This window comes from Panthera onca, chromosome D2, assembly GCF_046562875.1.
Source record: "Panthera onca isolate mPanOnc1 chromosome D2, mPanOnc1 haplotype 2, whole genome shotgun sequence".
Classification (NCBI taxonomy): domain Eukaryota; kingdom Metazoa; phylum Chordata; class Mammalia; order Carnivora; family Felidae; genus Panthera; species Panthera onca.
Window position 1 is genome coordinate 57,427,143 of NC_138349.1, and position 26,167 is coordinate 57,453,309.

The 26,167-nt window shown below is 40.0% G+C and overlaps 1 protein-coding gene across 2 annotated transcripts; it reads right to left on the minus strand.

Annotated features, from left to right (window-relative positions):
- On the minus strand, window positions 1-25,970 carry SUPV3L1 (Suv3 like RNA helicase). 2 transcript variants are annotated; one of them, XM_060642557.3, is made up of 15 exons: window positions 25,510-25,970; window positions 18,447-18,524; window positions 17,510-17,617; window positions 16,354-16,468; window positions 15,015-15,183; window positions 13,064-13,175; window positions 10,659-10,736; window positions 9,149-9,240; window positions 7,700-7,880; window positions 7,065-7,158; window positions 5,945-6,164; window positions 4,627-4,707; window positions 4,073-4,249; window positions 1,116-1,264; window positions 1-480 (listed from the first exon to the last, which is right to left on the minus strand). In XM_060642557.3, exons 1-15 carry the CDS (start codon window positions 25,784-25,786, stop codon window positions 48-50), a joined length of 2,364 nt encoding a protein of 787 aa, XP_060498540.1. In that variant the 5' UTR covers window positions 25,787-25,970; the 3' UTR covers window positions 1-47. The 2 variants fall into 2 exon arrangements, with proteins under 2 accessions (XP_060498540.1, XP_060498541.1); XM_060642558.3 differs by lacking the exon at window positions 25,510-25,970 and adding an exon at window positions 24,927-25,043.
- Window positions 25,971-26,167: the final 197 nt, after the last annotated feature.

The following is a 26,167-nucleotide window of genomic DNA, read 5'->3' on the forward strand; positions in this document are numbered from 1 at the left end:
GGATTTTAAAATAGATTTTTATTGGCAAAAATAAAAATAAAATAAAACTAATCTGAATCAGGTTCCTTCTTCTTTCTTCTTGTCCCTTTTGAGTAAGTCCCAGGCTCTGTTCTTTCTTTGCCATCAGTTCGTTGTGTCAGCCACTCCTTTTCTAGCTGTTTCAGCATGTCTGCAGTGAGGAGTCCTTGCTGCACCAGTCTGGAAGCTAGGGATTTCTCTCCTCCATTGGGGACAGGTGGCTCAGCAGCTTTACTCCCTACAGTTTTGGTGCCGCGCACCCTTCTAGCTTGGCTCTTTAAAGTTCCTGACAATCGGGACCGGTTCTCTGCCGACAAGCTCTCCAAGTTCAACAGCTTATGTGACTCTGAAATTTTAATCAGTTTGGTGATGTTGTGTACACCATCTTGGATAATGCCATCTAGTTCTTTCTGGAGATCTCGAATGAGGCTGGCATCTGGAAACATATCTATAAACCGGTAGCTAGGAAAAGACATATTATGTTATATAGCAACAGCCCTTATCAGAATCACTGGGCTTATCTCAGTGATGTAACTACATCTGGACACTGGCCCCCAAATGTTCTGTTTTTGCAGACTCTGTCCAGTGCCTTTGCTCAGCCCCAACACACCTGAGGAATACTGTCATTATGAGGGTAGGTCATCACTCATATCTTAAGTGAATCATATTTTAAGGGGGACAGGCCCCTCCTTTGAGAATCACTGATGTAAAGCAGCACCTTTCAAATGTTAATATACAAATGAATCACCTGGGGATCTTGTTAAAATGTAGTTTAAGTTTGGGGTGGGCCTGAGATTCTCTAGTTCTAACAAGCTCCTAGGTAATACCAATGCTTTTGGTCCGGGGACCACCATCTGTGTAGCAAGAATCTAGTACACTTCCTCACCTACCTATCTTAACTAGAATCATAAGAAGTCCTTAGTCATTTTTAGAATGGGTATAAACAAGGCTCGACTGCCATAACGGACAACAAACATAACAGACAGCACCCTGTAAAAATGTGCCTGTTACTTGAGAGAGCAAAAGACCATTCATAAAACCTTTGATTTTCCCTATTACTCAGAAAAATGAGAGTAGGTAAAGGAAAAATGTGATACCTTAGCCAAAGGTAAAGATCCAAGACATCATGGACAGCTTCTAAATCCATGAGGTCTTTAATATTCTTAGGTGGAAGTAATGGCCATTTAATATATCGGCGTAACCACGAGAAGGTCAGTGGCTCATTCCTGCTATACTGCCTGGCAAACTGAAAGAGAAGAAAAGAGTTTGGTGAAAGAATCAAAATGCACTTAAATCTGCAATCAGAAACAGAAAGCACAACAAAACATTAACTGCGGTTGTGTGTTCAACAGGCTGGTTTCTTTCCTTCTTTATACTTTTCCATACTTTTAAGAATATTTAATACTTCATAAAGATACCTTCAAGAAAAAAAGTGGGGGGGGGGGGGTGCTTTCCTTCATTTTCCAAAGCCAGGGCAATAACATGTACATCAGAAGTCGTACAAAAACTAACAGAGCCTAAATCTGTTAACTTTAATGAACATTTAATGTTACAAGTTTTGGACAGATATTTTTGAAGTCTCTCATTTCTACCCCTTTATGGAATGGTCCTGTAACTGCAAATATAAGCTGTATCTTGTCAATATCCTTCCTTCTCATAAAGAAACTCTGAGGGGGCTTGATGAAAGGTTGGGCATGAGTCGATCAAGCTAGTAAACGGACTCTGCATCTCTTCACTAGCTGTGTGGCTCTGGCCAAGTCATCACTCTGTGCTTCAGCGACCTCATCAATACCCTAAGACCACCATACCTCCTTCTTGAACCACAGAACACTGTTGGGAGAATGTGCTCAGAAAACCAGGCTGCCCCCAACCCCCACAAATGCCAGGCATTATTATGCATCACAATATACTATAGGAGACAGAAATACAACCATATGAGACCTGTAGAGCAAAAGTTTACCTTCAAGAATAAGATGATTTCAAATCGTTCATTTCCTCATTAGGGAAAATTATCTCTAAATGTTTAACCTAAGTAAGGTCCATACTTCAGAGAGGCGAGGCAGTTTTAGAACAATTGTGGTTAAATAATGTTATGATTTTATTAAATTCAGTCATGCATTCTGCTAACACATGCCAAACAGAATAGCCATGAAGGATGGAAATGTGACCAAGCTAACGTGCTGAGCAGGACAAGCCAAACTTTAATATTTCTGACCACAAACTAGTAAAAATCCAATACGTAAAAGAGCCAAGTATGGAGCTGTCCAAAAAGGGGAAGGGAGAGATACTTATCCATTCAGATACCTCCGTCCAACAGCTGGCCCTAAAGGAGCTCCCTGGAACACCATTTCCAAACAATTATCCTGTGGGGCACCAGAGGCCATCAATGGGATGGAGGTCTTTTAAAGGTCAGTCATAATGGTGATCAAGAAAAAAAGGAAAAATCTCTACATTTCATGTGCTAACAGTATCAGAACACATAAGCAACTGCTGGCCTCTACCATTCCAGACTTCTTATCCCTTAGTAAAATGCTTCTGCTTCATTAGAACAGCCGTTTGAAGGGTGGTAAAACAGAGTCAGGTCCATGGACCCGAGCTCCATCCAGGTCACTTTTTTTTTTTAATTTTTTTTTAACATTTATTTATTATCAAGAGACAGGGAGAGACAGAACATGAGCATGGGAAAGCCAAAGAGAGGGGGACACACAGAATCCAAAACAGGCTCCAGGCTCTAGCTGTCAGCATAGAGCCCGACGCGGGGCTCCAATTCACAAACTGCGAGATCATGGCCTGAGCCAAAGTCGGACACTTAACCGACTGAGCCACCCAGGTGCCCCCACCCAGGTCACTTTATAGCATTTCAGACTTTATTCCAGAAATTTCAACCTTATGCTAACTAACTCTCTCATAAATGCCAGCTCTAAGAAACATATTTCCTAAGTAAATACCTGGGTGTGCAATACCTCTAAGACATATTAAAGGGAAAAGAAAAAGGCAAGTTGCAGAATAATTCATTATAACATTTATGGGAAAACACACCCACAAAACTAGAATTTCCATATGTACATATATGTAAGCAAATGCAACGGAAAAGGTCTGCAATGACACAGACTGTTAACTGTAGCTCTGTCAAAAGACGGAGATTGGGGGTGGTAGCCCAATTTAACCTATCCGTAATGTTTTCACTTCATGCAGTGAGAAAGCATTTATGTATTATTTATGCGATTTGAAAGTAATTTCGAACATAAGTTTAGAAACAGATTTGGTGAGAACACAGCCAGTACGCAGAATGCTGAGTTCTATACAGAAGACAGGGGCAAGACTAGAGTCAGAGGAGGATTCCAAGAGGAGGCCCTTGGGTTTAGTGGGACAGGGAGGGCACTCCAGGAAGAGGCAACAGGGGAGAGGCAAGGGCTCCGCAAAGTGAGAGGACATGGCAGGAGGCTGGGAGTTCAGCTTCCACTGCCCTTCCCTGCTCCCCTTTTTTGGGTGCGTAAATGCTCCTCAGAAGGCAGAGGTTTGTATCCCTATGCAAATGAATAAGAAGGGGCTAAAAGCCTGGCACCAAACTCATACAAGACAGCAATCCCTGGCTCAGTGCCTTATAATCAGGAAAACCGAATACTATGACCACCACTAACCCCCAGTCCCCTTCCCCTTCCAAAAAATATTAACCAATGCTACTAAGAAAGAAGTGTATTAGCGAGCACCTGGGTGGCTCAGTCAGTAGAGCATGTGACTCTTAATCTCAGGGTTGTGAGTTCACACCCCACACTGGGCATGACGCCTACTTAAAATAAAAATAAAAATAAAAAGCAGGCAAAAAAAAAAAAATTAAAAAAAAAAAAAAAAAAGACGTGTATCATCAGGCAAGACCCCCTTCCCTCAAAAGAATTTGTCTTTTAAGAAAAAAAAGAGCCACTTTATATGTAAGTTCTTATATAGTATCTCCTATGGAAAAGTGCTCTCCAACTGTTTTACCTTGAATAACAAAGTACTGTTTAGGGAAATGCATGGACTTGAAACAACTCAAAATATAAAGATAAAGGCTTACCTGTAACAACGAAGAGCAGACAAAAGGCTGCTTCTTGTTGATAGGAGCTGTGCAGAAAACATACCTCACTCGTAGACTTAATGGAATATGCTGGATCAACTCTGCAGAAAATTTAAAATCATCCATATTGCAGACAAAGTATTGCCCATCAACTTGTGAAAAGTCTACAAAAATATCCTGGAGGGAAAAAAAGATACGTTATTGGACTGCCTAAGTGGGCATGAATAAAGTACTCAAGTCTACAAAAGACAATCTCTGAATCCTTAACAGTCTTCTAGAAAGGCCTGTTTAATTCACTGTTCTCACAGGCTAAAAGACCTCCCCTATAGCTTTCCCAACCTGAAATACTCAGAAAATTCCTCCAGACAAAAGTCCCAGAAGATTTTGAGAGGAGGTTTTCACTTTCAAGATAAACCTCATAAGTAACACTATCACAAAAATAGACTATCCACTGATGCCCACGAAGTTAATTAGTAACTGTCTGCAATATCAACCTTTTTAGAAAAGATATTTTAGATATTTTAGGAGAGATTTAAAAGTACGTTTTTACTTACAATGAGATTAGAAAGTGTCGTATCAGGGAGATGGTAGGCAAACATTTCAATCTGTTCCGCAGTTGGATGAAGACCAGCTGCCTTTAGTAAAAGAAAGAACAACTCTAAGTTTTTCCTTCTTAGAGGACAACTTTTCTTAAGTTGTTTATAAAGTCCTATATTCAGGCTAAGCTCTCACCAAATGAGTTAAATGACAAGAATTTGAGTAAAAAAGAAAAAAGCAATGTCACTTTCCCATTTATCACCAACTGAGAAAGCTGATGAGATGGTTTAGTGACCCTGACCAATTATACCCACTGAGTTGGCTCATCAACCTTTCGCTGACATTTTAGTTAGTATTTCTCAAACCTCTGATGATCTGACAGAGTACCAAAAACGCTTTCCAGGGTCTCCGTTATCTTCACTGAACAAAAATGAACAAGGAAAACCCAATCGCTTTAACCAAGGCAATAAAACTGACAGACAAACATAGATAAATACATGAGAGAATGTCTACACTGGAGACCAGTCTCTCTTCAACTGTATCCCAGTATTAATAAGGCGGGTATAAGCAAAAAGAGAAAGAGAAAAGGAATGGGAAACACAAAGAGGAAAGGAGGAAAGAAGACAGACCTGAGTCACGGGAGGGACGAAGAGTATGGGCACAAGAAATGAGGCACACAGGGGAAATGGGGGTGTGTCCTTAGCAACTGCACTCTTAACAAAAGCTACAGAAAGGATTTCAACCGCAGCTTTCCTCCAGGAATTTTCCCTTGCATCGACTCATTTATATTCCCCTTTTACTAGGGTCACTGAAAAACGAGATGAGCCACGGTAATTTATAAGTAAATTTTCTAGGCAACTTAAATTATGAGTTAACAAACTTATAACTAAAATACATACGCTGCTGCCTCGTTAACCGCACTAACCAAAAGTTAACCTCGTCCGAACTGGCTCAAAGTTATATCGCTTAGTACTGTTTTTGCCCCACACTCAAGAGTTTCTTCTACATTCAAGCTTCTCACAATTTTGCAGCTGGCTGTCACAGCAACTACGCCCCTCTCCCCACCCAATGCTAGAGTACAGAAAGAACTCAAGGAAAATCAGGTTTACTAAACTCGTTCAATCTGGATCTTCCATTTGCTCACCATTCTCTAATGAAGGGGTCCCTAGGGCTCTCCAAAGCAGTAAAGTAGGGCTTTCTTGACAGGATTTTCATGGCACAAAACTTTCTTTTGCTTATTTCTGTTTCCAGGTGTCTCAGGCAAGGGTCTGGAAGGTGAGTGAAGGAAGGAATGACTGTCCTTCGCAGACAAGTAATCAACACGTTACACCTTACCTTTATAGGATCCACAGGCCTATTCAAAATTTCTTTTAGTAAATTGAGATCTTCTCGATTCATTGTTGTCACTTCTCCTTCTTTATATTTTGAACTGAATCTACCAGCTCTGCCAGCAATCTGTAAGGCCTGAGAGGTGGTAATTGGTTCTATTTCCTTCTCTCCCTTTTCATTGATAGTGGGTTTTATAAGGGAGTAAAAAATAATTCTTCTTATGCTCCTGAAATAGAAATAAAAGTAGTCTCAATACAGACTGCTGTATAAAAAACTCCCCATCATTTGGGTCACTACAGAAATGCTCACTCCAGTTCTAGTTTAGACCTGCTTACAATCTTGTCCACTCTTTACAGTGTAAGAGAGGTTTGTCAGTAATTCTTTTCCTTCCCATTAAATAGTACTTTTTAACAAATGTATAAATTTACTAAAAACCATTAAACTGTGCAATTACAATGAACTGTGGAGTATGTAAATTATACTTCAATAAGGTATAGAAAATGACTTTTTTTTTTTTTTTTTTTTACCAGTAAACCATATAAAGTGCTATCAGACTGTTTTTAAAAGTTGGCTCCTATTGGGGAGCCCGGATGGCTCAGTCTGTTGAGCGTCTGACTGTTGGTTTCGGCTCAGGTCATGATCCCAGGGTCATGTTAGGTTCCATACTGTGCATGGAGCCTGCTTAAGATTCTGTCTCTCCCTCTGCCCTTCTTCCCTGCTCTTGCTCCCTCTCTTTCTCTAAAATAAAGAAGTTGGCTGCCATTAATAGCTTTGAATACTTCTTGGATTCCAAAAGGTGTAACTGCCTTGACTCCTCAGAGAAAATACTTAGACACAACACTGTTACTCCTAGAGATAATGGCCAGCCCCACATTCATAATTGGCACTCATACACCTGCTGAAAACCTGAAAATAAAGTGAGATACTATAACAGGTTAGTGGGAGACAGTGTCATTCAAAATCCCTAGTGTGATATTTTCTTTTTATTCCCTCAAGAGATGGCAGCAAGATAAACCTCACGACTGTATTATAATACCCATTCTCCTAAACGTTAAGTGTTTGGTCATTCTAATTCCAATTAGAAAACCCACAGAATACCCATGATTATTAAAAACAAATTACTTACAAATTAAGTCCCATGCCAATTGCATCTGTAGCAACCAAGATTTTGCATGGATCATCAGGATCATTAAACTTTTTTGCTTGAGCAAGTTTGGTCCCTAAAATAAGAACAGTTTACGTTCGCTCAGTGCTCTCAATCTTTTACCACATCACACTAAGTATATCTTAGAACCCTCATCTCTCATTCTCCATTCTTATGAATAAAACTCTTACTGTTTCAAATTTACTGCTTTATGTCCTCAAAGAGCCACTTATCTTTCGTTCCTACTCCTTTAAATATCCTGACAGAGCAACACAATCCCCTACTAGCCCCATTTCTGAGAACACTTATAAAGAGATTTCAGGACTACACCTTTAAGACTATGTACCAAGCTCATATTTTAATGACATTTCTGTAACAAAATCATCAACTCAACATTTAAAAAACAGTCTAACAAGAGCAGCAAGAGCTATAATTAAAAAACTTCTATCCCCACCAAGATGAACTAGAGAAATATATTTAATTTGACCCATAACAAATTACTAATGTATCAAACAACCTTATTCAGTACCTTTTACTGTGTTTTCTAGACACATCTCAACATAAATGGCAAAAATAAGAGACTTCATATCCCTGTCATGATGAAAGCCAATAATTACCAGGTGGGAGACTGCCATATATAACAGCTGATTCCAATCCCCGGATTTCAATCTGTCGACTCACAGAATAAATATCATTCTTGCTAAAACAGACAATGCAATCCCCAGGCCGAAGGTTGTCTAATGATTCTAGTGCATGATCCAGCACAGAAATGGGGGTAAGCCTCTTATAGTTTCGAACCTACAATAAAGACATGATATTGTAAAATAACACAACTAACTCAACTTCCTGTCACTATGAGGTGAAAAATGGGCAGAGCAATCAAAAGCAGCTAAAAATTGACAAGTTCCAATGTTTTTACATTTACATGGTATTTTACAATATAGAAAAACATTTATTTTCACATTATAAATGTTACCATCAGTTCTCATTGGTGTTTTCTAAATTAACAAAATGTTATATACAGCATGCCACAAAAATTTTTTTAAATGTTCTTTATTTAAAAGTTTACTTATTTTTGAGAGAGAGAGAGAGAGAGAGAGAGAGAGAGAGGGAGCACGAGTCGGGGAGGGGCAGAGAGAGGAGGGGAGAGAGAGAATCCCAAGCAGGCTCTGTGCTGTCAGTGCACAGCCCGAGACGTAAAGCTCGAACTCACAAACCGTGAGATCATGACCTGAGCTGAAGTCAAGAGTCGGACGCTTAACCAACTGAGCCACCCAGGCACCCCCATGTCTCAGAGTTTCAAAGCACTTTCATATACATTCGATTTTTGTGGCAACTTGGTAAGTTCAGAGGTTTACTAACTATTATTTCAATTTGATGAAAAAGCAAAATAGAGTCCACATAAAAGATCAGGTCTGATAAGGATTCTTTCAGTTCTAGCCTTCTGCAATCTGCCTAACAACGCAAAGCTAGTTAACAGCAAAGCCAAGACTAGAACCCACAATTTTTTCCACTACATCCCACCCTCTCTCTGAAAGCTGAACACAAAACTAATGAACCGATTTTTAAGTATTTCTTCATCTTATTAAAGAACTATAGTAAAAAACACACACACACACACACACATAAAAAAAATTAGGATTGAAAGGAAACCAGTTATTTTCTACTGTCCACGTTGGAGAAAGGGATACAAACTATCTCCAGCAAAAGGCCCTAATCTCTGACATCCGAAATTCTGAAAACCATATGCTTTTGCTAAGCCTCAAACTTCCAACATTCCTGACTTATTTAATTCTAAAGAGAACTGCTCACACTCCATAAGGCGTTGTCAAGAGAAGATTACGAGTCTCTTGTACTTTTGGAAGGCTTGGGGTGTGATGGTCATTCCGCCGGAATTCCGGATCATGAGGTTCAACCAAACACGTATGATCTAGCCAACTGTGAGGAAATGACACTTTCTTTTTAGTTAAGTTCTGACTTTGCCGCTATCTGGGACCCCTGAAGCCACTGCTGGGGTACTCCAGGCTGTCTGCTATGCCACCTTGAAAACAAAGCATGTGATCTACCTCCACTTCCTCTCCCGTCGTGTACATGAGCTCAGTAACCAGGTCAATGGCAGCAGATTCTCCACACAAATGGACTTCTTCAGCACAGAGTCCTGTTAAATGCAAAATCGACAGTTTTTTAAAGATACGAAATTAAATATTTCACACTTTATATAACAAAAATACTTGAAGTTTCCTTACCGATTGCTCTATAACTTTACCAAGTGTTTTCATCAATATTATCTCTTTGATAATTATCTCTTTGATTCAAACCTCACGACAACAACCTTCTAGCAGGCAAAGATTATCTCTATAAATCTCAGTTTTTTTATTTTATTTTATTTTATTATTTTATTTAATTTATTTATTTATTTTTTTTTTTTTGAGAGAAACACAGACGGTGCAAGTAGAAGAGAGCAGAGAAGGGGGGGGGGGGGGGGAGAGAGAGAGAGAGAGAGAGAGAGAGAGAGAGAGAGAGAGAGAGGGAGGATCTCAAGTAGGCTCCATGCTGCCAGCACAGAACCCAATGCAGGACTTGAATTCATGAAACTGTAAGATCATGACTTGAGCCAAAACCAAGAGTCAGATGCCTAACCAACTGAGCCACTCAGGCATGCCAATCTCAGTGCTTTTAAACTGCTTTGGCTATGGTTTTGAGTCCACTACAGAGTAAAGCCAGCAAAGGACCAGAACCTGGCATTCTGATGGTTAGTACTGAATCTTATACTTGTGTTTTTCAAATTAGGCTCCATGGAATGACTGAGGTACCTCGGAGGCTGGGGACCGGAGGGTAAAAGAAACTCCAAGCTCCTTACCACTGAGCAGATCCACTCTCATTTTAAATTACAGGCTTTAAGGTATATGATTTGTTTGAAGAGAGAGTTCAGCTATTTGTTTTTAAGTTTGCAAACACCTGCCCTATAACACAATGATCAAAAATTCACTCCAATATCAAGCAGTAGAAATATTCATTCATGTCCATGGACCTCAAGAACTCCCAATTCCAGGAGCCTATCCTAAAGAAATAATAAAATAAATAAAAAGCTATGGCCACAGAAATTTTTACTGTAGCACTATCAATAATAGGAACAAATGTTCAACTCTGTGGAAAAAAATAGTACAGCTCTTCAATGGAGAATGTGCAATATTAATATGTGGTGTGAAAAAAATCTATGAAACAAGAGAACCGAAAAAAAAAACACAAGATACAAAATAATATATTCACAAAACACCATATGCACGAGGAAAAAGACCGCATGAAACACCAAAATGTTAAGATGGTTGTGTAAAGGTGGCGAGATTTGAACATTTTAACTTTAATTAACCGATTATGCTAACTTTATAGTAAGAAAACTGGACTTCCCATTTTTAAAATAACATTTAGGAACTAAGAACTCACACTAGGCTGAATTTTGTTCGATTTGTGTCAAAAAGAGAGGATCCTAAGAACTCTATCTGGCAATGTCAAGCAGAGAAATGCAACTCCGTGCAGAGGTCACAAAGCACGGGTGTTAGCATTAAGACCACCAACCTAGAAGCGCTCTGGTCCAGGCCCATCCTCTGGCTGGATCTTTAATCATTTGAATTTCATCAATCACAGCCACTTCATCTAAAATAAAAATTCGTCATGAGCAATACAATCTACTTAAATAATATTATAAACAAATCATAGCACCCAAACTCAAGCTTTCATCACCACCATAATCACCACCATCGCTCACTCACGAAGCACTTCTTTTCTGGCAGGCTTGTTCTAAGTGCTTTACAATTTTAACTCATTTAATCCTTACAACAAATCTATGCCATAAGTATCATCATTCTAGCCGTTTTATAGAAGAACAGACTGAGGCCCAGAGAAGTTAAGTCACTGGCCCAAGCTTATACAGCATGTACAGAGATCAAGTTTAAGATCTAAAAACATAAAATTCTAACCCAGGCGATACAACATCTAGTAGGTTCATTTGTCCTATTTTTTGCAATCTCAGAGGGAGCCTGGAGAATCTACTTAATAAGAACTAACATATCCACAGGGTAGTAAAAGAAGTAAGCATCTAGGCTTCCAGGAATAAGGAGCAGACAGTCCTACTGTAAATGAAGCTTCTCTATCATATGAACCCAGACAGGTGTCAGGAGCAGAAAATGGGATAGAAAGTGTAATTTCCTGAGCTCTAGCTATGCCCATTCTTAGGGGTTTTAAAACCTCATCACTAAGGCAAAAATTAGTGCCTCATTTTATTTTCTAACGCCAAAAAGATTTTTTTTTTTAATGTTTATTTTTTATGAGAGAGCGAGTGAGCGAGCAGGGGGAGGCGCAGAGAGTGAGGGGCACAGAGGATCCAAAGTGGGCTCTGTGCTGAGAGCCAAATGAGGGGCTCGAACTCACAAACCATGAGATCATGACCTGAGCTAAAGTCAGACGCTTAACCGACTGAGCCACACAGATGCCGTTGCCAAAATGTTTTCAACAATATTATTTTATTCTCCTTGTGTCATATCAATTATATTTTAATCTTCTTCCTCAAATACCAAGGAGTTGAGAAGAGCACATTAAAAAAAATTAACATACCCATAATAACATTTAGGAAACAAAAGAGAGGACGTTTTATACTGAAAAACCATCAGATTAAAAATTACTTATTCCAATTGGGTACATACAAACAAGATTAGAAAAGAAGAGACAGAAGAGGGAATTTTGATTTATGAACTCCTGGGCTATCAGAATGTCTACAATGTGTTACTTTTATAATAAATTCATTTGTAAAAAAACTACTCAGAAAGTTACGATTATTAAAATGAAAAAACTAACTAGAGTACATAATGTGTAATTCCTATTTAATATACACACTCACAATGCACACATTAAGTATATGCATACACAATACAAACATAAACATAGAAGAAATCTGGAAAATACACACCACAGCGTTAACACTTGTTGATTCTGGATGAGTAGGACTGGGAGGTTATGGGTTTTTTCCTTCTCTTTGCATTTATGTTTATATTTTCTATAACAAAGATATGACTGCTTACTGGTAAGGAAAAGTCAATATTTATTTAAAATATCTTCAGGGGCGCATGGGTGGCTCAGTTGGTTAAGCGGCCACTCTTGGTTTCAGCTCAGGTCTTGAGCTCACAGTTTGTGAGTTTGAGCCCCATGTCAGGCTCTGCACTGACAGCACAGAGCCTGCTTGGGATTCTCCCCTCTCTGCCCCTCCCCTGCTAACACACACCTCCCCCCTTCAAAATAAACATTTAAAAAATAAAATTAAACAAAATATTTTCAAAACTACTTAAATAGAAGTTCATTGCAGTGCAATATATAATAATGAAAAACCCTAAACAACCTAAATATTCTTTAGTAGGGGAATTAACAATTTTAGTTGTAAGATGGAATTTTCGTTATAAGTTTAAATGAATAAATGCGATATATATATTTATGATACATATTATACACATAAGATAAACATCTAATATACATATAACAAGACTAGTTCTAAAAACATGCTGCATAGAGTACCAAGCAAGTTGTGGAACAATAATACAGTATGATAATCACCTGACTGTTTTGAATCATACAATCCATAGTATCGGTAGGTAACATGTATCAGTGATGTAAAAAAAGACAGGAAAGATACACACCAAACACTTGACAGCAGTTGGATCAAAAAAGGAACTAAACTGGGGAGTGGTAAAAAGGAACCAATTACACTTGTTAACATTTTAGTTCCTTTAAGAGAAAAGGGGAGAGGAACATTCACAAGCAAACACCACCAAGAGTCTGACATTTATTAGTGAGCACTGGTGAGCACTGGATATGTTGTCCTATTCGTGTCAATTTAAAATTTTTTCACAATAAAAACACATTTCATATGTTTAACTGTATTTTAAAATAAAAACTTACTAAACCCTAAAGGTTCTTAAATGGCATGTACATACAAGGAGTTGTAACACTGCACATCTCAACTGTACAAGCAACATGGGCAGCCTGTTTCCCATCTGGCTCCACGGTCACACGCTCTTCACCTGTTACCAAGTCACACGGCACGCCCTAAGGTGACAAAAAGATATCTGGGGTTATTGCCATCTTTAAAATAATAGCAAAAAGAAGTTTGGGTTGTTTAATATTCTCACCATTACCATCAAATTTATTCCCAAACCTTTAAAAAAATTTTATGAAAGCCGCTCTTACACAAAGTATGTCAACTTGCAAACACCTCTAATTAGCTAAATTCTCAGGTATCAAAAACATGAGACAGTGTAGCAGTTTCACTTAACTTTGTATATTTCTGCACTGTAGCAGTATTAAAACAAATGTGAATTGTTTCTGGATTCAGGAAGAATATCATAAGTAATATTTAAGAATGGAAAGACCTCCTGGGGTGCCTGGGTGGCTCAGTTGGGTAAACACCCAACTCTTTTTTTTTTTTTTAGCATCCAACTCTTAATTTCAGCTCAAGTCATAATCTCAGTTCATGAGATGGAACCCAGTGTCCCGCTCTGCACTGCGAGCACAGAGCCTACTTGGGATTCTATCCCTCTCTTTCTCTGCCCCTCCTCTGCGCTCTCTAAATAAATAAACATTAAAAGATTAAAAAAAAAAAAAAAAAAAACAGAAAGATCTCCTAATAATTCCTTGACAAGGAGCAACATTAATACTATCGTATAACAGTTTGCCCAGAAATTAAGGCGTTCCTCAGGACGAAGTGCTTTTGGTGCTAAATCTGGGAAAGTCTAGGCAATCTGGGACAGCCCATCTCCCTAGTGACCTAAAACTAATCACAAGGAAACATCTGACATGTCCAAACTGAGTGACAGTTTACCACAAATGACCATTAGTCGTCCAAAATGTAAAGGTTATGAAAGATGAAAGAAGGATCCTAGAAACTGTCCTAGATTAATGGAAACTAGAGACAGAACAAAATACAGTGCTGGCACCCTGGACAGAATCCTGGGGGGTTGGAAGAGAATGGGGGTGGTATTACTGACAACTGGCAAAATGTAAATATGGACTGTAGATTAAGTAATAGTATTCTATCAATATTAAATACCCTGCTGTAGATAAATGCCACGTGGTTATGCAAAACAAAGTCATTGTTCTGAGGAAATATTTTCTTAAATATTTATGGATAAGGAAGCATTATGTATGCAAATTACACAAATTATTCTGAACAAAAAAACAGAATACAAGTTATCTTCCCAAACTGGTTCATCTTACATTATAAAGTTATAATAAAACAGTGAACCAAAATGTGGCCCATTTAGTGAAACGATGCCTCAGACTACAGGGCATTCGGTCCTTTTCAGGTTTATCATTACTTCTTTTTGATAGCATCATAGTCTGATCTAAAAAAAAGGTAAATTAAATATCGTATCAGAGTTAGGTTAACTCTGAGGAAGCAAAGGAGGACTTCAGAGGGGAGTTTCAACTATATCAGTATTTTATTTCTTAAAAAACTAAATAGAGCAAGTATGGCAAAATGTTAGAATCTGATGGGAGTTGGGGAGTGGGTTCAGGTTATTTGTGTGTAATTCTCTGCACTTCTCTGTATTTGTGAAATATTCTGTGATAATTGTGTTTCATTCATTCTAATACACATTTTTTCACATTTTACTATCTCTGAAATCAGAATACATTTTAACAACTGACGGCAAGTCAGAGTCAGTTGACAGCATCTTTTTCTTTCTCAATTATACATAAAATAGTGGTACATCTTACAAAGTACAATGAACTATGACAACTTTTATTAATGGCAAATTACTACATATGCCCTTTCCCAACTCCCACCTTCACCCTGCCCAGTCCTCCTTAACAAGAAAATTAGCAATTTTCAAGAAATTAACAAGAAAATTAACAAGAAAAAAAGCAAATACTTGGTAATATACTGACAGCAGCATTACTCTTTTCGAAGATCTCATGTGCCAATAATTTTAAAGGGCCACAATACACTCCAGATTTTGCTGACAAGTACTTCTGGATTGCATGATAAGTCTTTCCACTGTTTGTGGGGCCTGAATGGAATATTATCTTCCGCTGTATGGCTCTGGCTTCTGGGTACCTAAAACATAAGAAGGTAAACAGCTTAATCCCATTAACCTCAAAATCTACCTTGGCAAAAGTATCAACTGAAAACTATTCCAATGAAACATCTTGTTAATATTCACAAGAGAGCATCTTTGGAAACTAAAATTAAACGACAACTTTCAGATCCACAATAAAATAATGACTATTTTCTAAGACTGGCATTTACTAACTAGAGGACAGAAAAATCTAAATGCAAATTAATTTCTTGGATATTTTTGCTATTGTACTAGTCCCTTTTCTTCAGAAGTTACTTCAAATAAGTTTAAACCCCATCCTGCTCCATAGACATGTTCACATCATTTCCACAGCTCTAAACACATGAACCTGTAAGTAAATATGCCTAGCCTTCTGAATTTCAACATATATAACATAATAATTGAGTCTTCTGCTTCTGGCCATGATGAATGGTACAGGACTTGCCCTCCCACCATAAACAAGTACAAAACTGGACAGTATATGCAGCAGCTGCTTAGGGACATAAACAGCAGACAGTGTAGGACTACAAGCCCTGAAACAAAGGAACACTTGAGCTGTGCCGTACTGCACCCCAGGAGGGCACAAGGAGGTGGAACCCAAGCAAAGTATGACAGTCCCAACGAGCTGAGCAGTAGCGAGAAAATTCAGAGATGCTAAAGCAGGTGGAATTTGAAAGCAAACTGTGGAAAAGAAGAAAGGGTTCAGTGCAGAGGATGCCTTGAAGTCTAGGTGAGGCTACCCTGTGGATCCTTGACCAAGGGCTGGGCTGAACATGGGCAGGGCCCACCCAACCACAAAGGGTTTGGGCAGAAAGTCTAAAAGGGGTGGCAAAGTGCTAGATGTCGGAGTTCCAGCTACAGTGTGGAAATGGTGAGAGCTCACACTGGAAAGGCCACACTTGAGTTGTAAGGCCAACACCCTAAACTAAGGGCTACTCTAGATTTGTCCTAATAAAACCTACAACCTAACTTGATCAGAATCAAGGGGAGATACCAGAATTAATTGCCTGCTTTTCTAGGGAAAACAACTCCTAGCCTCCTTATGATTTCTTGTCCAGCATACAACAAAAAATATTATAATGATATATATATATATATAATATATAATGATCACTAATCTCCCAAGATTAGAAACTGAAAATCTCAAATCCACAAATAAAGAAACTAACCAGTTAGGTGGTATTCTTAAGTCACTGATCTTACGTAGATCGTCCTTACATTCCAACACAGGAAATATCTGTTTCGCATGTCTCAAGAAAAATGGAAATAAATCATCCACATGAGCTGAAAAATAAAACACTACATTAACACATACAGTCTACAAGTTATCCATAACCAAACTCAGTGAAACTTTTCCTCTTAGTGAGCCAGTTCAGGGGACACTGCCCCCAGGATAAAAAAAAACTCTGGAGCGAGGAATTCCTTTTCTGAGATCCTGCTTTGTCTTATGTTTTCTTCCTAATTTCGCTTACACTTTCTACAGAAACAACAAATTGGCTGTCAACCACCATGCTCTACTCCTCCAATATAAATAGGTAAAGATCAACTTGGGTGAAAGTTAAGTTAAAAATAAACAACCTGGATATATACATTAGAAAGAAGACCTATGGTTACTGAACAGAAATGGACGCGCAAACACTTTACATTTAAAAACCATAACCAAAGCCAAACTGCCGACGGGAACACAACAATAACGTTCTTATATTTTTTTCTTTTACATCAAGAACTCTGTCCTGATATGTGGGAGAAAAAAGTCAGTGGCAGAAACAAATGAAATCCACCATGTATTAATTCTGTCTTCTGTGAGAGTTCATTTCACTGCGGCCTGTACACAGTACAGAGTGGAGAGCAGAAGGTCAAGGCCCCCGCCTTTCTCAAGCTTAAGATATATTGTTGATTTAATCCACGGACCCACTATAAAAGCAAAATGACCTCTGAACGCCTGGGTGGCTCAGTCTGTTAAGTGTCCGACTTCAGCTCAGGTCATGATCTTGCCGTTCGTGGGTTCGAGGTCTGTGTCAGGCTCTGTGCTGACAGCTCAGAGCCTGGAGCCCGCTTCAGATTCTGTGTCTCCCTCTCTCTCTGCCCTTCCCCCACTCACGCTCTGTCTCTCTCTCTCTCTCTCTCTCTCCCAAAAATAAATAAACCTAAAAAAAAAAATTTTTTTAAAGCAAAACGACCTCAAAGGCCTCCTATGAAAGCACGGAATTATTTACAGGATGTTAATAAGCTCTGACCAGAGAAATAAACATGAAGTATGGGAAGAAATACAAAGTATGTTCAACACATTTTTAAAGAGATTTTTAAAAGTCTCTAAACACTTGCCTGCACTGAAGCAAATATCATTCAAAATAATGTGAATGTCCACATCCAGGGAATGAGATTGCATGATATAATTTCTAAAGCTTATGAATGCTTGATGGAAGAGACGAGCTGCAGGAAATACAAAACCAAAATAGGTAAGACTTAGTCTTCATTTCATTTCTTATTTATAAGTGTACATATACAGGGGCACCTGTTAACTGCTGGACTCTGAATTTCAGCTCAGGTCGTGATCTCACCATCCGAGCCCCACATCGGGCTCCGTGCTGGCAGCACAGAGCCTGCTGGATTCTCTCTTTCTCTCCCTCTCTCTCTCTGTCCCTCTCCTGCTCATGTGCACGCTCTCAAGATAAGTAAATAAACTTATAAAGTGTATATACACGCAACACACCTAACTCATCAAAGTGATTTTGGTGGGGGGCACCTGGGTGGCTCAGTCGGTTAGGTGTCCGACTTCGGCTCAGGTCATGATCTCACAGTTCTTGGGTTCAAGCCCCGTGTCGGGCTCTGTGCTGACAGCTCAGTGTTTTAGAGCCTGCTTCAGATTCGGCGTCTCCCTCTCTCTCTGTTCCTCCCTTGCTTGTGCTCTGAATCTTCTCTCTCAAAAATAAATAAACATTAAAAAAAAAAATTCAAAGTGACTTTTTTTTTTTTGAGGTGGGGCCAGGGGGTCTACAGCTGGTTTACTATCATCTGACCAAAAGTGAAATCCCAGCACGACAGGGAGGAAAGCTAAACACACAGCTCCCTTGCTGTATGTCCAGCACAGCAGATGCATCTTGCCCAACTCCTGCCAAGGCAGAAGCAAAGGTCAGGGAATCCTCCAGACCACACCCATGCACTTATTTCCAGGGCACACTAGGTCTCACACAATACTGACAAAGAGGTAATCTAAGAAGTAATAAAATAATATCTCTAATAGAAATGCTAGCAGCCTTACCATCGAGTCCATAATCAGCACCCAGTTTCTGAATTTCTTTCCTCTTGTAAAACTTGTCTAAGATCTTCTTTACTTCATCTGAAAGAAAGATTTGCTTAACATTGGTTTTCCAGATGGAGAAAGGCCCAAAGAGCAAAAGATACTTGAAATCCTAATAGTCAAGCCAGCGGTCTACTGAGTGCTGTAAGCACTTAAAGGTTTTAGTTGACCACGAGCTCTTTATGGTTTAATAGTGCAATGGGCTGTCCAGAAAAATTATAGTCAAACAACAGAATATTCCTGTTATACTGCAGAAGAATAAGCAAAGCACCACAGGATTAGACATGGTCCCTAGCCTCCATCAGGCCACTTTTAGATAACTGTATTCTGTTTCATTTACTTACAAGCATTCTAAACATCTAATAGTGAGCAGCCAAAAAGTATCTAGAAAGACAACCAGCAAGGACCAGATCATCATGTTTTTATGTAAATGACTAAAGAGGTGAGGGATGATCTTTAGTTGGAAGATGATGGTTTGTTTTTTTTTTTTTTGAGACAGAGAGAGACAGAGCATGAATGGGGGAGGGGCAGAGAGAGAGGGAGACACAGAATCGGAAGCAGGCTCCAGGCTCTGAGCCATCAGCCCAGAGCCCGACGCAGGGCTCGAACTCACAGACTGTGAGATTGTGACCTGAGCCGAAGTCAGACGCCTAACCGACTGAGCCACCCAGGTGCCCCAAGGAAGATGATGGTTTTAAGAAGAACAGACTGGGGCGCCTGGGTGGTTCAGACGGTTGAGCGGCCGACTTCGGCTCAGGTCATGATCTCGCGGTCCGTGAGTTCGAGCCCCGCGTCGGGCTCTGTTGCTGACAGCTCAGAGCCTGGAGCCTGCTTCGGATTCTGTGTCTTCCTCTCTCTCTGACCCTCCCCTGTTCATGCTCTGTCTCTCTCTGTCTCAAAAATAAGTAAACGTTAAAAAAAAAATTTTTTTTTAAAAAAAGAACAGACTACACTTATTTTGTTCTAGATGGCATAATTAAAGCCAGTGGGAAGTAAGGGATGCAGATTTCAGTGGAACTTATACAAGAACTTCTAACAATTAGAAGAGTGAAGGAAGCTGCCTCAAAAAAGTGCCAGCTCCTTGTCACTGGAAGTATTCAAACAAGGCTTAGAAAACTATTTCAAGGGTGACAGCAGAGAATCACTGGGCTAACAGGGGAAGCTGAGTTAGATGTCTGCTGAGGAAACAGGCCACTATAAATCAATAATGTCATAAGTGAAAATATTTTAATCAATCAAGCTGAAATTGTATTAACACTGTACATGTTAAATATCACTGCATTATTCCACAGAGATAAACATTCTACTGATCCAGGCACACATGCTATATTGCTGGAAAGGCAGGCAAAAATGGAGAATACAGTCTTTGCCCACAAAACACAGAAAGGCCATCCAAAAAAATAGAAATGGAAGGAAAACTTCCAAACTCATTCTATGAGACCAGCATTACCTTGATTCCAAAACCAGACAAAGATCTCACGAAAAAGGAGAGTTGCAGGCCGTTATCCCTGATGAACATGAATGCAAAAAATCTCAACAAGATGCCAGCAAATCGAATTCAACAGTCCATTAAAGGAATTATTCGCCACAGTCAAGTGGGATTTATTCTTGAGCTCCAGGGATGGGTCAATATTCACAAATCAATCAATGTGATACACCACATTAATAAAAGAAACGATAAGAACCATATGATCCTTGGGGTGCTTGGGTGGCTCAGTCAGTTGAGTGTCCCACTTTGGCTCAGGTCAGGTCATGATCTCACAGTTCGTGAGTTCAAGCCCCGCATCAGACTCACTCCTGTCAGCGGAGTCCACTTTGGATCTTCTGTCCCTCTCTCTCTCTGTCCCTCCCCCTGCTGGCGCTATCTCAAAAATAAATAAACATTAAAAAATATATATATATATGATCCTCTCAATAGATACAGGAAAAGCATTTGACATCCATTTTGATAAAAACCCTCAACAAACTAGGGATAGAAGGAACATATTTCAACATCATAAAAGCCATATACAAAAGACCCACAGCTAATAACATCCTCAATGGGCAAAAACTAAGCTTTTCCTCTAAAGTCAGGAACAAGACAGGAATGTCCACTCTCACCATTGTTATTTAACACAGGACTGGAAGTATTAGCCTCAGCAATCAGACAACAAACAACAACAACAAAAAATAAAAGCCATCTCAACTGGTAAGGAAGAAGTCAAACTTTCACTATTCACAGACAACTATGTAGAAAACCCAAAAGACCCCACCAAAAATTACTAGAACTGATACACAAATTCAGTAAAGTCACAGGATATAAAATCAACATACAGAAATCTGTTGCGTTTCTTTACCACAATAATGAAGCAGCAGAAAGAGAAATCAAGGAATTCATTCCATTTATAATTGCACCAAAAACCATTAAGATACCAAGGAATAAATCTAACCGAAGAGGTAACAGATCTGTACACTGAAAACTATAGAAAGCTTATGAAAGAAATTGAGGAAGACACGAAGAAGTGAAAAAACATTCCACATTCATGGATTGGAAGAACAAATATCGTTCAGATGTCCATACTACCCAAAGCAACATACACTTTTTTTTTAATTTTTTTTTTAATGTTTATTTATTTTTGAGACAGAGAGAGAGAGCATGAACAGGGGAGGGTCAGAGAAAGAGGGAGACAGAGAATCTGAAACAGGCTCCAGGCTCTGAGCTGTCAGCACAGAGCCCGACGCAGGGCTTGAACTCACGGACCGCGAGATCATGACCTGAGCCGAAGTCGGACGCTTAACCGACTGAGCCACCCAGGCGCCCCAGCAACCTATACTTTTAATGCAATCCCTATCCAAATACCAACAGCATTTTTCACAGTGCCAGAATGAACAATTCTAAAATTTGTATGGAACTACAAAAGATCTGAAATAGCCAAAGCAATCTTGAAAAAGCAAAGAAAAGCAAAGCAAAGCTGGAAGCATCGCAATCCCGGACTTCAAGCTATATTACAAAGCTGTAATCATCAAGATAGTATAGTACTGACACAAAAACAGACACTCAGATCAATGGGAACAGAACAGAAAACCCAGAAATGGACCCACAACTACATGGTCAATTAATCTTTGACAAAGCAGGAAAGAACATCCGATGGAAAAAAGACAAGTCTCTTCAACAAATGGTGCTGAGCAAACCGGACAGCAACATGCAGAGGAATGGAACAAGTTCCACCACTCTCTTACACCATACACAAATATAAATTCAAAATGAATGAAAGACCTAAATGTAAGACAGGAAACCATCCAAATCCTAAAGAACACAGGCAGCAACCTCTTTGACCCTGACCGCAGCAACTTCTTCTATGTCACCAGAGGCAAAAGCAAAAATGAACTACTGGGACTTCATCAACATAAAAAGCTTCTGCACAGTGACAGAAATGATCAACAAAACTCAAAGGCGGCCTAAACGGAAGAAGATGTTTGCAAATGACATATCAGATCAAGGGTTAGAACCCAAAATCTACAAAAAACTTAGCAAACTCAACACCCAAAAAACAAATAATCTAGTTAAAAAATGGGCAGAAAACATGAACAGACAATTTTGCAAAGACAGTCAGATGGATGGCTAACAGAAATACGAAAAGATGCTCAACATGATTCATCATCAGGAAAATACAAGTCAAAACCACGATGAGATACCACCTCACACCTGTCAGAAGAGCTAAAATTATATACAAGAAACAACAGGTGCTGGAGATAATGAGGAGAAAGGGGAATCCTCTTACACTGTTGGTGGGAATGCAAACTGGTGCAGCCACTCTGGAAAAGTGTGGAGGTTCCTCAAAAAGTTAAAGGTAGAACTACCCTACCATCCAGCAACTGCACTGCTAGGTATTTACCCAAAAGATACAAAAATACAGATTCGAAGGGAATCATGCACCTTGAAGTTTACAGCAGCATTATCAACAATAGCCAAGCTATGGAAAGAGCCCAAATGTCCATTGACTGATGAGTGCATAAAGATATGGTGTGTGTGTATACATATGCGCACACACGCATACGTGCGCACACACGCATACGTACGTTCACACACACACACACACACACACACACACAATGGAATAATACTCAGGCATCAAAAGGAATGAAATCTTGCCATTTGCAATGATGTGGCTGGAGGTGCAGTGTGTTATGTTAAACAGAATAAGTCAGAGAAAGACAAATACCATATGATTTTGCTAATATGTGGTATTTAAGAAACAAAACAGATGAACATGTGGGATGGGGGTAAAAGGAGAGAAGGAAACAAACTATGAGAGACTCTTAGAGAACTGAGGGTTGATGAAGAGATGTGGGTGGGGGACAGGCTAGATGGGAGATAGGTATTAAGGAAGGCACTTGTTATGATGAGCATTGGGTGTTACAAATGATGAATCACTGAATTCTACTCCTGAAATCAACATTGCACGATATGTTAACTAACTAGAATTTAAATAAAATTTTGAAAAAAATACATAAAATAAATGAGGAAACTTGTTTAATGGGTTTAGGTTTTCAGTTTTGCAAGATAAAAAGTTCTGGAGATGTGTTTCACAGCAATGCGAATATACTTAACCACTACTGGCCTGTACACCAAAAATTAAGATGGTTAAGTTTTGTTATGTATTTTTTTTACCACAACCTTAAGATAAATAAATAGTATTAATACCAATAATTACATTATTAAAATTATTATTTTAACAGTATTATCACATTATTAAAAGTACCCCAAAATAAAGACCTCCCAACTCCCATGTTAAGTGAAATAGCTAGCCTAACACTGTCTTCGAAGAACTGGTTAAAGAATAGCATATACTGGGGCGCCTGGGTAGCTCAGGAGGTTAAGCGTCCAGACTCTTGATTTCGGCTCAGATCATGATCTCACAGTGGTGGGACTGGCTGCTACGGGCTCTGCACTGACAGCGCAGAACCTGCTTGGGATTCTCTCTCCCTCTGTCCCTCCCCTGCTCGTGCTCTCTCTTCCTTTCTCAAAATAAATAAATAAACTTTAAAAAAAAAAAAAAAGGAATAGCCATGAGTTCCATCACATTTTTCAGTAAAAGTATTATACTTCTTGGGGTGCCTGGGTGGCTCAGTTGGTTGAGCGCCAGACTTCGGCTCAGGTCACGATCTCATGGCTCATAAGTTCGAGCGCCAAGTCAGGCTCTGTGCTGACAGTTCAGAGCCTGGAGCCTGCTTGGGATTCTGTGTCTCCCTCGCTCTCTGCCCCTCCCCCACTCACACTCGGTCTCTCTCAAAAATAAATAAACATTGAAAAAAATTTTTTAAGTATTGTACTTCTGCCCCCCAAAACAAGCTTTGGCCCATAGTATGTTGTAGTCTGCATTTTTAAATTACAATAGGAGTAGAGGATCTCTTTTGCATTGTTGGTGGTAATGCAAGCCGGTGCAGCCACTCTGGAAAACAGTATGGAGGTTCCTCAAAAAACTAAAAATAGAACTACCCTACGACCCAGCAATTGCACTACTAGGCATTTATCCAAGGGATACAGGTGTGCTGTTTCGAAGGGACACATGTACCCCCATGTTTATAGCAGCACTATCAGCAATAGCCAAAGTATGGAAAGAGTCCAAATGTCCATCGATGGATGAATGGATAAAGAAGATGTGGTGTGTGTGTGTGTATATATATATCTATATCTATATATATAGATCTATATATATAGATCTATATATATATATACACACACACACACATATATATGTATATATATATATATATACACACACATATATACGTATATATGTGCGTGTATATATATATACATATATAGGAGTAGTACTCGGCAATCAAAAAGAATATAATCTTGCCATTTGCAACTACGCGGATGGAACTGGAGGGTATCATGCTAAGTGAAATTAGTCAGAGAAAGACAAAAATCATATGACTTCACTCATAGGAGGACTTTAAAAGACAACACAGATGAATATAAGGGAAGGGAAACAAAAACAATATAAAAACAGGGAGGGGGACAAAACAGAAGAAACTCATAAATATGGACAACAAACTGAAGGTTACTGGAAGGGTTGTGGGAGGGCGGATGGGCTAAATGGGTAAGGAATCTACCCCTGAAATCATTGTTGCACTATATGCTAACTAACTTGGATGTAAATTTTTAAAAAAAATTAAAAAGAAAATTAACAACAACAAAAATTACAATAGGAGTGACCAATGTTGCTTGTTGAAGTGAACTGCCTGAAAATAGCTTCTGGAGAGCTAGTGCCCTGTGCAGCTATACAATTCCCTCGGCCTCCCAGAGCTTCATTTGGCCTGAGGAAATTCCCTGCCTCCTTAATCGTTCAGAAACTAAAGACGTACAACCTTATAATCTGAAAATCCTTTTGAAACCATCCGCATGCCTCCCATCCAAAGTTACTTTGGGGAACAAAACACACTGCCACTTACTGATGCTAAGCGGACTCCTTTCTCTCTGGAGTCCTGGATGATCAGGATACAGACCACCTTAGGCGAGGACACCCTTATCATGTTCTAACTTGTATTACGTTTGGTTATCCATACATCCTTTCTCCCCGCGAGACTGTAAGTTTCTGGAGTGTTAAGTGCCAGTAAATTATAAAGACTCCTTAAAGCGATCCTCCTCTGGCTTTTCACTGACACCTCCCTTGCCCCTTCTCAGGGGTATCAGTTCTGGGCAGGGGCGAAGGAACCAAAAAGGATGCCAGAAAAAGCGGTCGTCCACCGAACGACCTAAGAAAGGCGAATCGTCCCATCGGAAGAGGGTTGAAACGATTCAGAGAGAGCAGTAAAAGGAAAAAGACCACTTCTGGGGCGACATATAAAAGGATCACTAAGACGCAGCCCCAAGCTTGGAGGAGCTCACAAATCAGCGCGGTAGGCAGACACTGACAAGCACGATGACAACGCTTGAGGGGACCCGGGTTCTCCAGGGAAAGGGGATGCGGCTTCCTCGCGGCCACGCGTGGGCCTGCAGACACCCCCCGCCGCCCTCGCTGGCTCCCGCACTCACTCTTGTCCAGAGGGCGGGTTAGCTCGGCCCCGACGTCGCCATCCGCGCTGGGGCCCTGGGGTTTCACAGTCAGCGGCACGAACAAAGACGTGTTCGGGGCTTTGGAGCCTCCTGAGGCAGAGGAGGAGGAGGAGGAGGCAACGGCAGACACGCGCCCCAAAGCCCCAGGAAGGGGTTCGACGTGGGCGCGAAGGGCAGAGCAGACGGCTGCCCGGTGGCCAGCCCGGCGCCCCGCCGGGAGCCGAGCCCACAACAGGGCACACCGGGAGAAGGACATCGAGGCCGCACGCCCTAAAGGAGGCCGGCGGGAGCAGCCCGGGACTTGGCGGTGGACAATGACGCGCCCCGCCAGTGCCTACAGTCCAGAAAGACCCAGACCGCTCAGGGGAACTGCCCAGGATAACGCCCGATCAATAAGGAGAAGGTAGTGTCGTGCGATTGCTCATAAAGAAGAGGAAACGCTTAGAAATAAAAACCAGAAAAGATGAAATTCTTATATTCTTTCTCTCTTTCATTATTGATTGGGCCGGCTTTCTCTAAAGAAAAGAAAGTAATCAGGCACCATTGATGATGTCACAGATGAGGGGAGGGGGCCTGAGAGCTATGTCACGTGACTCGGGCTGGCCTGGTAAGAGCGCGCGAGTTCAGAAGCGCGTGG